The 17,429-nt window shown below is 37.2% G+C and overlaps 1 protein-coding gene across 5 annotated transcripts in view; it reads right to left on the minus strand.

Annotated features, from left to right (window-relative positions):
* CEP112 (centrosomal protein 112) overlaps positions 1–17,429 on the minus strand; it is a 149,598-nt gene that overhangs the window by 106,778 nt on the left and 25,391 nt on the right. For all 5 annotated transcript variants that reach the window (XR_002443853.1, XR_002443854.1, XR_002443852.1 and 2 more), the window contains exons 9-17: positions 12,465–12,551; positions 10,492–10,591; positions 9,175–9,293; positions 7,941–8,084; positions 5,047–5,201; positions 4,591–4,720; positions 3,502–3,594; positions 2,491–2,550; positions 947–1,026 (exon numbers count right to left, since the gene is read on the minus strand). Coding sequence is in view for 2 of the 5 variants with exons in the window: in XM_021414850.1 (XP_021270525.1) it covers positions 947–1,026; positions 2,491–2,550; positions 3,502–3,594; positions 4,591–4,720; positions 5,047–5,201; positions 7,941–8,084; positions 9,175–9,293; positions 10,492–10,591; positions 12,465–12,551 (968 nt within the window). In the remaining 3 variants the exon portion in view is untranslated. The remainder of the gene's footprint in view (positions 1–946; positions 1,027–2,490; positions 2,551–3,501; positions 3,595–4,590; positions 4,721–5,046; positions 5,202–7,940; positions 8,085–9,174; positions 9,294–10,491; positions 10,592–12,464; positions 12,552–17,429) is intronic.

Below are 17,429 nucleotides of genomic sequence, written 5' to 3' on the forward strand. Positions count from 1 at the left end.
CTAGTTCGTTTTGGAATAATCTATTTTATAATCTATTTTTCTTAGAAATTATTTCCATAATTGTGATTTTAAACTGTATAGACATGTGGAAATAATACCTTACATAATCACAAAAGGAAGAAGTATAACAAGAGACAATCTTGTCACATGTGCATCTGGTGCATGTAAACCACTCCTCTGCTCAGAAAATATCAAACTTGTTGCATCCTGATTAGTTTTGTAACGTACAAGGTTAGCAAGAGTGTTGTTCCAAGTTAGGTAATGAAAAGCATCTTTGCTGTACGCAATTCCCCTGAATCCTGGTCAGATTTGAAAAATTACCACTTGACAGGAAAACGTGTGGTATCAAAGGAGAAAAGTCCACACTGAAAATGTAATTTATGGCTATTTGAATGACAAATACCATATACTAAACCGAGTTTGAATATAATTTCTGAGATTAAAATCAAGACTGAAGTTTTTCCTCAACAGACTTGAGCATCTCATGGCTTCTCCTAAATCATAAAGAAATTCCTTAAGCCTCAAACAGGAGACTGCACAGTACACGACACAACAGACCAGTATCTATTGCATTGGGCTCTAATACACATTTTTTCAAATTCACCCCTTCCTCCAAAATAGTCCAAAGCAACTCATCTTCCACGCAGATTGCTTGTTACGTATCCACTGTAAACTGAAGATGGTTTCATTTGACAAGGAAAGATCAGCTGAAATCACTATCTTTGATCTTGCTCTGTTCCCCCCACTTAAACAAAAATGAATAAACTTGGGTGGTTTGGGGTTTTAGCCAAAAGAGAGAGGCTAAAACCAAAGATGGAGCTTTACAATGGGAATATAACTCAGACAAATTATCGGAAGGTGGTTAGACAACACTAAGCACATGCTTATTCACTAAATTTGACTAAAAATCTACAGATGTTTCAACAGTTATTCCATATTCACTTACTTCAAAGTCTCTTCCAGTTTGTGAATTTTCTTTTGGGCATCCCCTCTTTCTTTATCAAGATCATTCTGGATGCCAAGAATCTACCATTTGAAGAAAAAAATCTTATTTTAGGTAAAACAAAGCCCGATATAAAAAAAAATGTTATTTTAAATTCTAAAACTATTTCTTTTACATATTTCTTTGGCATTGATCTAGAAAACTATCTATATCTATCTGTCTATCTTGGTATAAAGCAATAGAGTCGCAACAAACAGTGAATGAAATCTGACTCCTGCTTCCCAAACTCAATAACCAGTAACAGATGTTTCCGAAGCATTTTTCGGATGAGGAAAGCTGCTTCAGAATTTAGCAACCTCTCTTAGTATGGTGCAAACCATAGGCTTTCACAATATCTTTTTCCATAGGCAGATTAAGTGCAAGAAATTACTTTATTTTTAGGATTGCTTAAGAATCAATGTCATGGTGTGACTTACCAGCCACGATTTTCTTTATAGGATGAGGATCATAGGAATTTTTTATTTGTCTAGAATCATTTGCAATGTTACGTTTTATTAAGTTATTAATATAAAGAATAATGTCTTTTAAGAGTATGCCTGTAAGTGCAGGAAACAATACTGAATTACAGGCACATATCCAATTGAAGGTGTTGTGACTTTTTTCCAAAATAATGGTATTACAGAATTTCACTACTGTAAACAGTTCTATGTAGGTGTTTACTATAGGGAATTCTGAGTACTTAGATGGTTTCAAAGAGCCTCAATATTGACAGGACATCCAGAGAGTGAAGAAGGTGTTACCAATCCTGGCTAAGCTACACACATATATAAAAGCCGGCTCAAGAATGGCTCTCAGTAACAATCCATCACTGTTCTTACGCTTAGCTGAATGTTTGGAAAACAAGTGGTAGATTATTTATAAAAAGCAGGTGTTTCCTTTGCTTGTAAAGCCATTTAGCCTAACTGGTTCCTGATTCAGCAGATAAGCACATTTAATCAAACAGTGACATTTAGGGTTACTACCTATTATTTGTTTGATGTTTAAATATCCTAGCAGGCAATAGCCACTGTAGACCAATAAAGATTATTAGATAATGGGTATGTACTTAAGTGAGCAGATTACATCAGAGACTTCATGATTCTTCTACTTGAAGGCAAGCTTGGTTTTACTGTTTTATGGGCCAATCTATACCATTTTATGGTTTTATTCTGTACTCATACTTTAATATGTCAATAGTTAAGACAGACTCAAAATAAGGAAAAAAAATTAAGAAAAAAAACTAAGAGCACTGAAAGTACTGTACCCTCTAAGCTGGAGTGACTTCCCCTCAAAGGGTTTTAAACGGCATGCATTCCTTTTTCAGAACACTGGTGCTGTACAAGAGCTAAATATTTGTCTTTATTTCTGTTCGAAACCTAATTATTTGTCAGACTGGGTGTTAGGTTTCATTATCTGTATATCCTTGTTCTGCACAAAATTCACTTTTGGGGAGGATTTCAGAATCTCAAAAACGTGCATAACATACTATATTTGCCTTATAATCTTACCTGTTTTTCGTATACACACTCCAAGTGAAGTTTGTCTTGTTGAAGTTTATAGTCTTGATCCTGGAAATGAAGAAGTGTACGAACTCAAATGAAATAAATCTGTGACTTGTTATTTCATTTCAAAGTAGTTCTTAAACACACCCAGAATAGTCGTAAGAGTTAAAAATCCACTTTATGTCATCACTAAGCAATACTTTAAGATTGACTCATAGCTTTTATTTTTAATTATGGAAACGACACTACTATATTTAGTATTTCATTACCTTAAAAGGCCACCTAAAAAGATGTAAGATTACAGGTCTTAGATCCTTGTTCATACATTCAAGACTCAAGGAATACTCTTACATCATAACTCATGGAAAATCTCTTTGACATACAAAAAACCCCAACAACCAACAGCAAAAATATCCACACAAAACCATCTCAAAAGCCACAGTTCAAGGAGCTGAAGAGAAAAAGTAACTCGCTCTCCTAAGCTACTAAAATGGTTTTTTGTACTACATCAGCACTGAAATTAAAGACAAGGGAAGAACAGTAGATGCCAAAGCTTAAACATGATTGATACGCAATACAGACATGGAACTCATTACCCTGAAATAGAAGGATTAATTAGAGTGTCTGCTGGAAGATGAAAACTGAGCTGGAAGATGAAAACTGAGCTAAAACTGTTAGAAAGCAACAAGTTTTTTTAACCAGCATAAGATAACTGTATTCTTTGACGTGTTTATAATGCATCGATACATACTTATGGTGTTGAATCATGTTAAAACACATGAATCAAGATAATAAGTCACAAAGGTCCTATGAAAATTCTGCTCTTTTCCATAAAATAGTAGGACAAGATGAGATTGCTTTATGGAAAAGTTTACACCCTCTATATCTATATGAATAAAACACATGAGGATGCATACTGTATAACAAGTGTATTTTAATACGGCTATCTAAATATTCAGATCACTGGGAAAACATAAAAGGAGCTTGTCATTCCTGAGTGAGAAGTTCAGGACTCACCCTCAGTTGTTGCTGTCTTTGATGTTCCGAAGCTTGTAACTGTTGTTTTAATAGACACACACTATGCTGTAACTCTTCAATCACATCAGATGCCTGCAAGGATTTAACAGAAGAAAGAATTTTTGTTTTGTGTTCCCATTAGCTCTACACAGATACATCTTTTTGCCATTTTAAAGTCACTTCTCAAAGGTGCCTAGAAATTGGAAGAGAATATAAATACCCAAAAAGAACTGTAAGTTTGCAACTTTGGATACTTTACATCTGTCCGTCCAGTGAACTTTTAAATGCATGGATAACCACAAATAACAACTAAGACATTTTGCATCAACTGGGTACCAACAGTTAAAAGACGAATATCTTGCCAATGAAATGAACAATGCATCATCAAAGCTCCCAGAATTGCACTAAAAAGAACACACAAAAGATCTCATTTATCTTATTGTTCCAAAGACTACTGGATGCCAGTTAAAACATAAGCCTTCTCTACGTATATTTCATATCATCAAGCAGAATAAATGCTATATACTACCTATGCACACTGGTAAAAGCATCTACCAGGATGATGTCTATGTAAATAGATGTATTACATTTTGGGCGGAATACATATTCACAGAATTTTTAGAATATCTTCTTAAATACATAAATATTTAACATAACGTTCCATACTAAAGAAACCTGCAAGACAGTTTATTTCTGGAAATAATTATTTTCCCTCAACGTGCCTTTGAGGACAACCTACTGAAGAGGCCTTATAAGAACCCTAGTTCTTTAAGTGTGTGGAGGTCTTCTGGCATTCAGAATTTTTACTTAAATACAAGGAAAATCAGCATATTAATTGCACCTTATCTGTATCAGTCATAGAAATACCACTTGTACTTACACATTCATCCCAAAATTGCCGTCTTCAGACTTTTTTTTAAGTCAAACTTGGGAATGAAAAATCAAATCACTTTTTTTTGTTTCATACTTATGCACATGAATAACTTATGCAACTGAACATTTCTGGGATTTATTCATATGCATTTTATTTACATTGAGGAGACCACTTCAAAAATACAACATTTAAATGGAATATGCATGGAAATGTACCTTAGCTGCAGAGAGAGCATGCTCCTGCTTCATCACATTTATATCACCATCATATTTACTTTGCAGTTGCTGAATGTTCTCCTCATATTCCTGCATAATACGGTCCTTGTCTTTCTGAAGCGAGTTGTGCCTGTAAGTAGTAAGCAAACAAATAGAAATTGCTTTCACGTTTTGGCATTTTACCTGCTCAGCATCAGTTTTACAGTTTTCAAGTTTGACTGTACCACATGCTCCTTGTAAGAGAATGAAATGCTTATAAATAACAGAAATACAACACTTAACGATGGTCATTTGAGTCAGTTCCAAAATGAGGTTTTTAGGTGTCAATTAATAGATTTTTATGACAATTCTCTAATGCAAATGATCATTCACAGTTACTGAATGAAAACAATTGCAGTTTGCTTTCGGATGTTCCATATTCTTCAATGTTAAAAACAGCAACCGCCATTTAATTACCTTGCTTTCATTTCCTGAAGTTCAGAACGTGCCGCCTGGTAACATTGTTCTGCTTCAGTCTTCTCTTGGGATAATTTTTGACGCTGTAAATTACTGTTTTCAGCCTCAACCGTCAACTGCTGCACTCGAGCCTCCAGATTTTTGACCGTCTGGTTCTAAAAGAATAGGTCATTGTTAAGAAACCACCAGAATAAATTAGTGTATACCCCTGTTGTTATCCAGTAGCCTTGAGCAAAAACGTTCTTCAGTGACCAGAGATACAAGGGTTGCAACAGTAAAGCTGTCAACTATGATAGTAAATTCTATGCTGTATATACATACAAAAAAAAACCAACCCAAAATAATAACTAAAAAAAGTAGTGTCTTCTCTATTATATTCAACAATATGCACAACCAATTTCTAAATTAGAAATCTTTTAAAAGAAGAACATACAGCAACAGGCACGGATACTGAGGATATGAGAAGGATGATTGTAATACAGATGATGCATGAAGAGTGCATACTTTATCTTCTTGAGTTTCAAATCAACTAAAATATTAACTGAAAAAAATCACCAATCATCTTGTAAGGTAAATATATAATCTCCATTTTATTACTGGAAAGGTGGAGGCACACAGAAAAGGAAAGCATTTTGCACAGGAATATAGCAAGTACCTATGAGGGCTGAGACCACGTTCCTCTAGCCTCCACTGGTATACACTTCCCCAGTCCACCTCAACGTATCATTGATAGAACAAGAGGAAATGGCCTTAAGTTGCACCAGGGGAGGTTCAGGTTGGATGTTTGGAAATACTGCTTCTCAGAAAGAGTGGTGAGGTATTGGAACAGGCTGCCCAGGGAGGTGCTGGAGGCACTGTCCCTGGAGGTTTTCAAAGGGTCGGTGTTGCACTGAATGACGTGGTCTAGAGTGGTCGCAGGCATGGGTTGATGGTTGGACTAGATAACCTTATTGGTCTTTCCAACCTTAATGATTCTATGATTTGTTTAATCACAGTGAATTTCTTCCAATAAATTACAAATATCTTCCCCCCAATACATTAACTCCTCATATAAACAGTGAGCAGAATTAGTTTCAAGCTACTTGCCCCTTCTACTCAATTACTTCCCATTCCTCCCTAAATTTATGTTGATCTGCACGGAAATGACTGAAGAATTCCACAGGAGGCTTGAGTCAAAAAAAAAAAGTCACAGCTGCCCTCCAGGATGTACTTATTGTTATTACTGTATTAACAAAGGTCTGAATATGAGGGAAGTGGAAAAGTATTTTCACTCTATGCTAAAGTAAAATAAAAAGACCTCCAACATCTGCCCTCTGAAGTGAGTGCCCAGCTGCCATATGACATCTACATGAGCCTGTAGTAAAGCAAGAAACTCATACAGTCAGAGTGGCTAGGTGAACTTTGGAAAGTGACTTAAGATACTTTGTAAAGGTAAGACAGAAAATTCTACCATCGGTATAAAGCCAGCTCACAGTCTGGTGCCATTTTTGTTGGTTGGTTCAGCTGTTTCTTTTAAATCAGTCACACAGATATCATATTGCCAAACACCATAACTCCTCCCTGTGGTCCCACGCTCAGGAAGTTAATATCTATACTTGTTTAATGCACAAAATCCTACTTTATGAGCTATATTGCTGTCTATTTCACTTGCTAACAGCAATGGCATACTTGACAATGTAAAACTCCAAAGAAGAAATCTCTGAAATACAAAAAAAATAAGAGAAAGAAAATAAAAGAACACAACCAAGAGAGGGAAAAAAGAGAAAACTAATTTCCAGTGACAGTCTAGTCTTTCATCTTAAGCCCTGCCTTGAACTCTACCTTGTTTAATTATTAAATCAGAAGCTGCTCAGCAAGATCTGTCTAGTTTTGATGGTTCTTAAATTCAATCTTGCTGACAGACTGTGTCCATTTTTCTCTGTATTTACTGTTACCTATGACATGATCTGAATGCTAATTTTTAAATTCAACGTTCATTAATAAGGGAGTAAAGTTTTTTTGACATTGTCCTTTCACTCATTCAACACTGATAAAAAGAACAGTATGCTTTCTAGGACTCTTGTTAATTTTTTGCTTTCTACATTGTTCACATATTGAATTCTTTCATCCATCACATTCAGTTCCTTGGATTTTCTGTTTCTGCAACACAGACCTCTACTTGATATAAGTTTTTCCATGTAATTCTGCAATCAGGGAAGAACTTGTTTCTATTTGTCAAACTGATGGTCATCACAAATGGTTTTTTGCCTCTAAGAACATCACTTAGGCACACGATAAAAGGAGCGGGGATAAAAGTAATAATAGATCTTTAGGTAAGCAAGAGTTAAAACTGATACCCAACATAAAGAAACACCAGAAAACCTATCTCAGGATACGCGGAATTCAGTATTGATCTTGCACTTTCCAAAAAAAGATACGTTTGAAATCTTTCCAATCAATATCTGTGTTCAGCGGTGTCTTTCCATGTCAGACAAAAAATGAGAGGGAAAAAGTGTTCAGAAAGTAATTCGACAATATGGCTTGGGGTGATGATGCCTTACTACAAATTGTTGTATAATTTACATAATTACAAACCTCGTATGCTGGAACAAGACCCACTTGAAAGGCTTGGCATAGGATTACACTTCCCTAGAGAGTAAAGTTGAGGCTGATGATCAAATCTCCCCCCACCATCTTATCATCATCCACCAGCAGACATTTATCTATGACACCGATATGACTGATACAATATATTTTTTTTAAAGCTAAACGAAGATCAAAAAGATTGAGACACATGATTAAATAGTGTTTCCAGACTGCTGCTAGAGTGCTCATAGAGTTTTATAGACAGTTAAAAAAAAAGCACAAAATTCCAAGATACACTTGCTGCTGTGACATATTTACACAAAGCTTACTGTTGACTTTATTTGTTCCATATAATCTTCCTCCATTTTGCTAAGACGAGCGTTGGTGTCCTCAAGCAGCTCCTGCATGTCTTCTGTGTGCTTCTTCCGAATATTAAACTTCTCCTTTTCCATTTCGGCCACGGCACTGTGAAGCTGCACCACAAAAAACATTATCAAATGATAAACTGCATATAAAACTAGCACTTATTAATATTCTGTTTTCATAATATACCAGAACATCTGACAAGGCTACGTTTCTATCCTCTATAACAAAACCATATCGCTCTCTAAAAAGGTCTACTGTTACGCTATGAAGGGGTAGTTTACAAATGTTTTTAAAAACAAAACAGAACATTTACTGTATTTCCATCATACTTCACACTACTATCTTCTACAAGATAAATGCTTCAGTTTAGCTTCTATAGTTTAATTAAAATTTATATTAGCATCTTAATTTGCCTTCTCAATATATGCTTGCATCACTGATGACAGTCACAGTTGCTGTGTAACTACAAGAAGGGGATGATCTTAGGCTGAAAATAATACTTCTCTAAAAAGAAACATTGAAGTATCAAGGTTTTAAGCACAAAGGACAAGATTTACCATTTTTCTTTCATAAGATGCAAATTCAAACCAATATCACTTCTAAATGCAAGGGCTGCTAAAAAAAAACCACCAAAAAACGAAGCAGCATAGTTCATCTACAAGGGAAGTCACTCTGCCCTTCTTGTGACCCCCCCCACTTCTGAGAGGGGTAAGCAAGGCAAACACTGACAATAATCTGGGCAAAGGTGAAGCTCTACCGCAGTGAACATGCTTTTCTCTGCCTTGCTGCTGCCTTGAGCCTAGCAGTACATAAAAACACCTTGAAGAATTCATGACCCAATGCAAAAGTACTAGGTTCAAAGGAATCGTGGTGACAGCAGGTAGGAGCAGGTTTGCTGAGATTAAAATTCCATGCCAGGTCAACCAGAAATAAACACTTCCCTAATACATCCCAAGGCTCGCCAAGGGGGCCCGGTGGAGCCCAGGACCAAACTCTAGAACGACCAGCAGGTGGGGGCAGGAGGCTGGGGACACGCAAAGTAGGCAAGAAGAACCTTGAAAGACTACTCTAGACATAAATAAAATCTGCATTGGAAAATATCTCTAAGAGTAACATATTCTATTCTATACATATTTTTAAAGCAGCAGGCTGTATTCTCACAGATGTACGTTTTCATTTCGAAGTGTTACTCATTACCCTTTTCTCCCACTCGTTGTTCAGAGACTCAGTGCTTTTCTCACACATCTTTTTTAACTCTACAATCTGCTTTTCCTTTGCTTCTCTGATGACTTGTGACTCACGAAGTAGAGTCTGAACTGTCAAAAAATAGGAAAATTAACAATCATTCAGGAGAGATCCTTGGGTTTTTCACTGTTGGCAACAGATGCAATCAGATTACAACAGTTTCCAATTGACCTGGCTTTCCTCATGTTTTTCTGCTGTTAAAAATACTTAATGCATGTAAGTTACAACTTAGTACTTAAATCCTGTGTCACTAAAATAGCACAAGGTGTCCTCTATTATATTTAGAAAATATTTCACTGAGGTTTCTCTTACTCTAGCAGTAAAGAAACTTCAAAAAGAATCCATAGAACCTAAAGAAAACAGGCATCTCTAACCTGATTTTGTAGGCACCCAGAAGAAGGTTCTCATGTGGGTTGAATGAGCAAAATACTTAAATCGTAACTGGCTGCACCAAGAACACAGAGACTGATGATGTTTGTGGAAAGAAAAGCAGGAGTACACTCGCTTTTCAGAGGTGACTGATGATTTGCAGTGCTTGACAAGAGTGCAGGTGACTCTAAAGTAACCCACTGTAGCTGAGGACAGCTACCAGCAGGAGCACTGCATTGCTTGCAGGACAATTCGCTTTGCAGGGAGCAGGAAAAAATATACATGGAAGTCTCTCCCTTTCTGCACCTAGTTTACCAAAGTTGTGTATTATTTTACATTGTGGTTCCATCCACAGCATAAATACACTCCAAGGAATTCTAGAACAAAGTAATATTCAAAAACTGCTGACAAGCCACACTCAGATGGGCCAACTTTCATACTTAGACGTATTCATGACTACTACTGATGTTTGAAATCTCTTGCCACAATAGACCTAAATAAATAATACATTGTGGTTTGATAAAAATGTACTGAATGTATAAATAAATTAACCTTGAACCAGGGATTCCAAAAGCTTGGAAGAAGTGGTCAAAATACTTCAGTATCAAAGAATTCTTTTATTAGTGACGCTTATAAAAGACTGAGCATTGAACATAAGATCACACTGTCTCTTGGAAAATTTGGTTTGGCAAGTAGACAAGTAGCAAAGGCAACCACACAAGCCTCTCAAGTCTAAAGGAAAAATAAGGGCAAGACCTGCAAACGAAAAGGAAAAGTATGTTTGTACCTAGAAGGAACACACAGGCTCATGGCCACAAAAAGGATGTAGAACAATATCACCCCGCAAAAATAAACAAATAAATCAAATGAAAACTAACTATTGGGAAAAAAAAAAATCACCTTTCTTTTCCAGTTTTCTAATCGTCTCCTCAGCTTCATTTTGTTTGGTTTTGTGGAGGGACTTCAACACTTCTATTTCATCATTCTTCCGATCCAAAATCTGCAGTGAAGATTCACAGCACTGTAACAAACTTCTGAAAACATGAAGCTGCAACCGGTGCACGGAATAGCATACACTGATACCCGTCAAAGGAACTGCCTGCAAGACACGCTTACATCTTGCAGGTTAAACAATGAAATATAAGTAATTTTCATAGCTGAGACTGCCAAATCACAAACAAAGGACTGAGTTAGATAAAAGCAGGCACTAGAGTAGATTTAAAAGGACTTTCATGTTTTAGGGGGACCTTTTTGTTTTCTTTTAAATTTGGGCAAAGCCAACGTTGCAATTACAAGACAGAAAAATTCAGCTAGTGTCCTAGAAGAATGTGGAAGTTTCCCGGTGCTACTGCTGCAAATAGAAATGATTTATTTCCTTTTTCATATTTATACTGACTAACACTACTTAAAAGCATTAAAATTCTCAGCAGGTTTACGAAATACTTGAATCACTGGTGAACTTCATTAGACTTTCTTTGACTTCATCGAGAACAATTGCTTGTAACAGACCAAGCCCATGAGGTGTAACCGCATTTACATTTCTGTACATGCTGATTTTGGAAAAAAAAGAAAGAAAAAATTTGAATGGTTGCACACTTTGAGACACCATTTTAATTGAAACTTCACGTTTAAGATAAACAATAAAGCCACAGAAATTTTTTAGCAGTGCCCCAAATCTCTCATCAAACAGAAGCTTTCATCTTAAAACAATATTATTCCATCTGCATTAAATGGTTTGTGTCTTTAAAGAGTAATACGACACTATTTAACCTTTCCTGAAACATCCAATATTATTAAACAACTTCAAAAGATGGAATTCTAACATTAGTTAGAATAGGATGACAACTCAAGGGATGAGAAAGCATTCCAACTATTTCTTATTCTCACAAAGCTGTTTCCTTTATTCTCTCATCTTTGCTAGCCACTTCTGCTTGCAGACACGGAGAACAGATGAGCCAAAAACGCACCTGACCAAATATTCACATCCTTTCAGGAGGCTTTGATGTGTCATAGTGTTGTGTCAACTCACTTCCTCCCGGTCTGTGACTCAGACTTAAGAAACAAAACTGAGATGCTCAGAAACACAAAGCTTACAGCAGGGTAAGTCACGGTGCTCCTGCGTGCTTGGCTCCCGTTGCACTGCTGGATCAGGGCCTTCAGAAGGCACTCAGTGACTCACAGCCTGACCCCACGCATTTACAGTGTGGTGTTAAGGTAACATTATAGTCTTTGGCAGTCTCTTTTAATCTTCCCCAAAAGTGGTGTCATGTCATACAATAAAGACAAATCCAACTTAAGCCAAGGGATGTGTTTCTGGTGTTAGAAGGACCATAGAGCTTTAACGATGCAATAACATAAATGAAGACTGTTTACAAACCAGCGTGCGCTTTAAGCACTACTGCTGCTATTAGTAGGAACGTGTGATGAACTCTCATATCATCCTACTGTTCTTTTGGGGTTTTGTCCATAAAAATTTAATTCCTTTAAGTATTTTTTTTCTGTACAATTTCCTACAAGTGCCTTCTATTTAAAAGAAAAATTACAAGTTCATCTTTTCACCAGCATTTGAACCCATAGAAGCTGTGAGGCTCCTAACAGGGGTTGTCTTGTTTCATAATTATTTAAATTAGAAACCCACCCCATCCTGTATTTTCATCTGCTTCCTACAAGCATTTTCCACTTCCCAAGTTCACGTTATCGTACAATATTCCACATTCAGATCAGCTTATGCAAACTGTTACCTACAGTCTTACTTTAAAGGAACACAAATCACAACTCTGAGTAAGTTTAATTGTGAACAATTTATTATAGTTAGATTCTCTATTATTTTGGTCTATATATTGTTCTTTGAAAGAAAGAAAAAAAGTTCTTACCTTTTGAACATCAGTATCATGCTTTTGCTGTAATTGAAGTCTTTCTTCATGAAATTTACCTTCCAACATTTTCAGTTTCATGTCTAGCTTTAAAAACAAAATAGAACCAATGAACAGCTCAATTAAAATAAAGAATAAAGCACACTGACCTTTGCAAAACCTTTAAATAATTCACCTGTGTCTTTCAGAAGGCAATGGGAAGTCCCTGACAAATATCTGCTATGCAAAATAATCAATATTCCGTTTTTCAGCCTTTTCTTGTTTATCTGATAAAGCTGTTACAAAAGGTCTCAACTTAAAATATTTATTTAGAAAATGAATTGGTAAGATGTTTTCATTGGCAGTAAAAACAACCGCTGCTGCCCAAAAAAGCCATCATCTTTTATGTAAACAAACACTTAAGAACGAAGCTTTTCATATTTATGTTAATATACCAAGTATGGGAAATGTGCTTTCGCTACTTAGGCAGGTGTTACATTTACACAAAGAACGTCCCTTAGCCCAGATGCACGTTTATTTTTGTTTGTTTTCTATTATTCTGAGATTTCACATTTCCTTTTAAGGTTACTCATAACGGGACCAAGATTGCCGCTGAATGTGCTTGTTCAAATCCATTTCCTGCTGCTGCTTGTGTCTGTTCAAAGCTGCCTACTTACCTCCTCCCAACAATGACACTTTGCTGCTTGCTACTTATAGTCTAAGTTTTCATCTTAAAATATTTTTAATTTCTTGCATATTTGCCTTTAAAGCTTGCTCTGAGACTCTGCGTATAGGAGAGGTATTTTGTGTTTCTCAGTTTCTACAAAGTAGAAGTGGCACCTCTGCTTCAGCTCCAGGCTGTTCCACACCTCTGCCTTTCTCTGTTCCTCCCATTCGGACAACACAGCTGCCAGAAAAGCTCCCGTACCATGGCACATCCCAGCAACCCCCCACGTTACACATGAGGGACCATAACCTCACCAGAAGGCACCTAAGCAGCCTCTTGCCAACATCCAAGAGCCCACGGCACTGAGGTCCACCTGCCATGCAGGCTCCCATCCCCACGTGCCTCTCGCGTTCTCAGTTTTGTGTAGCCCAGCTTCTCACCTCAGCTGATGAACTCCAAACGAACCAACAATTGTAAGTCACCCTGCCACTATTTTCACTCCCTTGGCTCATCAAAAGCAGTCATCCCCGCACAAATCTTTAACATGTAAGAGCAATAAATACGCTGCAAATTATTAGTTGCTATCCTACACTTCCTTTGTTGCTTGTATCTGTTCATTGCAACTTGCAGAAATAAACTTTTTCTGGAAAAAGACCTACAAAACTCTATGGCATCACTCAACCACAAAATACAAAATGCAGTGCAATGAATAGTGGAGATTCCCCACGATCTGGAAGCAGAAGAACAGCACACGCGTTTGATTTGCAGACTCCACATCCACCGATGCCCGAAGCACACGCGTGCTGGTTACACCGCACACAAAGAAGGTTCTCACCTCTCAGGACTGAAGGGTCACGCAGTCTTATGCGAATTACCAAAAAAATAAAGTTGGATTGACAATTAATCCAAAGGAAAGGGAAAGCATGCCCAGCTGCCAGACAGCTCTTATCATCTGAAAATAAGCATCGTAATACAAATGCATGTTCTGTTCATAAGATATACGTGTATGCATATATATATAAAAAGAAATATACGCATATATCCCTAAAAAAGTGACATTATAGAAGAAAAATCTTACTACCAAGTGATAAATAAGCATTCATTAAAAAAAGTCGAGTAATCCACCTCCAGATAGACAGTTTGTGAGCACTCCATAAAAAAATATGAAGGACTTGTAAAAACACAACTACTGGAAACTAAACATGAAAAAACCTCCAATCTACTTGAATTACATTAAAAGCTTACAAACTACTGATTGATAGCTATGGCACCCACATACCTATTAAACACAAACACATTGCATTTAAATCTCATTAACAACGTGAGACTGTCTTGGCTTACAGAAATAAATCTTGGGCATTTTGCATCAGCCGAGATCTGGTCTATGCTTTTTATTATTCCGTATATTGAAAGAACATAAAAATGAGTCCAAGTAAAATTGGTCTTGCATTAAATACAGACATACATATTCAAGTGATGGCGATTGTTCTCAGACCCTCTGCTCTTTTTTTTGCAGGTTGACAGCAGAAATCCCTGCACTTGAAGTCAGCTCCCACTTTTTGCCATTAATCTGCCACTTAACAGCCGTCATTCAGCCGCACTACTTCTCATCAGTTGCACTTCATTCTACGTTCATTGCACTAACTTCAGGAGGATGGATCTCCCTTCAAATTTCACACATTTTGGGATTACTTTCCAAAAAGGACTGACAGCTTCATCTCAGGGCAGCTAATTGCAATCAAACAACACAAATTGAATAAGTGTGTCCAAGACACAGAAGTCAGCTCTTAAAGTACTGCAGTCACAAAATTATTAAAAAAAAAGATAAACCTCCCTTACTTGAAAAATCCCAAAGAGCAACGGCGAATCATTCCAAAGCTGAAAAGGGATACCTGCAAAAGCACCCACGGTTCTCAACTTCCATAAGCTCACAGTGAAATTCTGAAGTTTCAGCACTCCAGACATTTTTCAGCCGTTTGCTCCATCCACAGCTTAGAAAATTTTGTCACTTCATTACACACTACACAAATAAATGTTAGGAAGCCCAGTTTTAAAACGTCTGAAACTCAATAACTTCTGTGCGCATCGAGTTTTCAGCTTGTTTTAAGGTGAAACCTGTGTTTGTAATGAGTAGCTAGTAATAATAATATCAGATGATGAATTTGATAAGGGTTCAATACTTCCAAGACACACCTTCAGCATTTTTCATTGCAACTTCTGGAAATGTTAATGCAAGTATTTGCTGTAAAAATACAGATATATTTGTTTTAAAATCCTACATTTGTGATTTATTCTGTGAAAACCTGTGAGAAAGCCAAGAAGCACTGGAACAACAGAGCCAACTTTCTGGCCCACCCTCTGGAAGCTGGCCTTACCCCAGCTCCCTGCAGGCGTAAGGGAAGAAATACGGAGCGGGATGAAAACGCATTTTAGAAAGAGATCTCATTAAGGCTGGGTTTGAAGCAAATGAGCTCACTTCACAATTGGCTGCAACGTCTCCCCTTCAATTTTGAAGTTTTAGCCTTTGATTAAATACTAATTTAAACAAAGGAGTATCTTTGAAATGACAGCCATGCTTAGCTGAGCCAAGCGCGTATCTGTAGCCACCCAATTCCAAACCTCCCATTCTAAGTCAGCCTCAGCCATCCACGCCACAGCACTTGATAACTTGACGTGCTTCTCTTCTATAAAGTGCTCTTCCCACTTTGGTGTTTTACACATTGAGAAACAAACTCACTCACCACAGTAACAAACCGACACCTCCCTCAGTTCTAGAAAAAAAAAAAGCAGATAAAAGCAGCTTAGAAAAACGCACGCCATCCATTTTGTTAGAAGCAAATAGTTGTCCTGGGGCTCATCAGTTCTAACATGTTTTATTAACAGTGAAAAGGCAGCAAAGAACGTTAAGTTTGTGACACGTTACCACCGAAACAAACAAAAAAAAGCCCAGCTATTGTGTAGATATTTGGCCATATTGCAGAAGTTTGCAACTATGTATGAAATGCAGCCACTGCTATCCTGACCACCATTCCTTTGGATTTCTGTCATTGTTTACTCTCCTTACAAAGAGTATGAGGCAATTAAACCCTAAGGCCATGTAAACATCACTGATGTCAAACATCTGTGCTGTCCCTGTTATTTAAAGCCATGGAGGGAGATACGAACAGAACTGCTTTGATGGGCCTCCTCACACTTTCTTCCTGATTTAAAAAAAACACAACAAACAAACAAACACACACACACACCCTCACACACCACAGCCAGGAAGCAGTTACCTTACAACGGATTTTCCTCATATCACTGTCTTACATTCTCACATACAGGTTAGTTGCTATGAAAATTTTAATAGCTGTCAAACTAAAACTGATAGAGCAACCTGCAACTGTCAGAAATCTTTGGAAAAAATAAAGGTGATATCCCAGTTTTTCCTTGTGACAAAAAACAAATATTCACCTTGTCGCTATTTACAAAAAAATAATCTAGAAATATTCAAAGATCTGATTGTAAAGTCAATCTCTAAGTAAAGGAACAATATGAATTTGAGGCCGCAGTTCAGAGACAGCTTTGAAACACTTCTCGGTCTTCATTTGCTTTCATTCCAGGGATCCCCTTGGGCAGAGGTGGCACTGTGCATCCCTAACATCCATCAGAGATTTTTGGATATTTGACAAAACAGTATTGTTTGCACGCCAGATTTTTTCCGAGTCTATGAATATGTGGGGGACAGAGAAAGAGAGGAAAAGGGGAGAATGATGTAAACAAGAAATGAGAACTTCAAAGTGCGAGCTAACAATGTAGAACAATGACTCGTGTATCATACAATGTACAAGACTTGTTTGTCTTGCTGTAATGCAGCTGCTTAAAGAAATCAGTTCACAATACAAAGCTTTGATATTTTCATGGAGGAAAAAGATTTCTTTAAAAAAAACACAACTAGAACTTTCTACTAAAACACGCTTACTCAAATGTAACAAGGCAAGAGACGCCGTACTTGAAAAACACTCAAGATTATGCATAAACACAACTTCACAAAAGCAATTTGGAAAAATGAAACACAGAACATAACAATAATAAACAAGAAATGTTTTCATTCCATTCTTCTGGTATGTAGTATTGAACCCTCAAACCTAAGACAAACTTTAAGGTGCACTAAAATTCTCAGTTGAATTTTTAACATTTAGAGAAATTCAAGAGGCAGAACAGCCAAGGAAGGCAGGCACACGCGAGGCACACGCGAGGCACACGCGAGGCACACGCGAGGCACACGCGAGGCACACGCGAGGCACACGCGAGGCACACGCGAGGCACACGCGAGGCAC

Source organism: Numida meleagris, chromosome 17, assembly GCF_002078875.1.
Source record: "Numida meleagris isolate 19003 breed g44 Domestic line chromosome 17, NumMel1.0, whole genome shotgun sequence".
Taxonomy (NCBI): Eukaryota; Metazoa; Chordata; class Aves; order Galliformes; family Numididae; genus Numida; species Numida meleagris.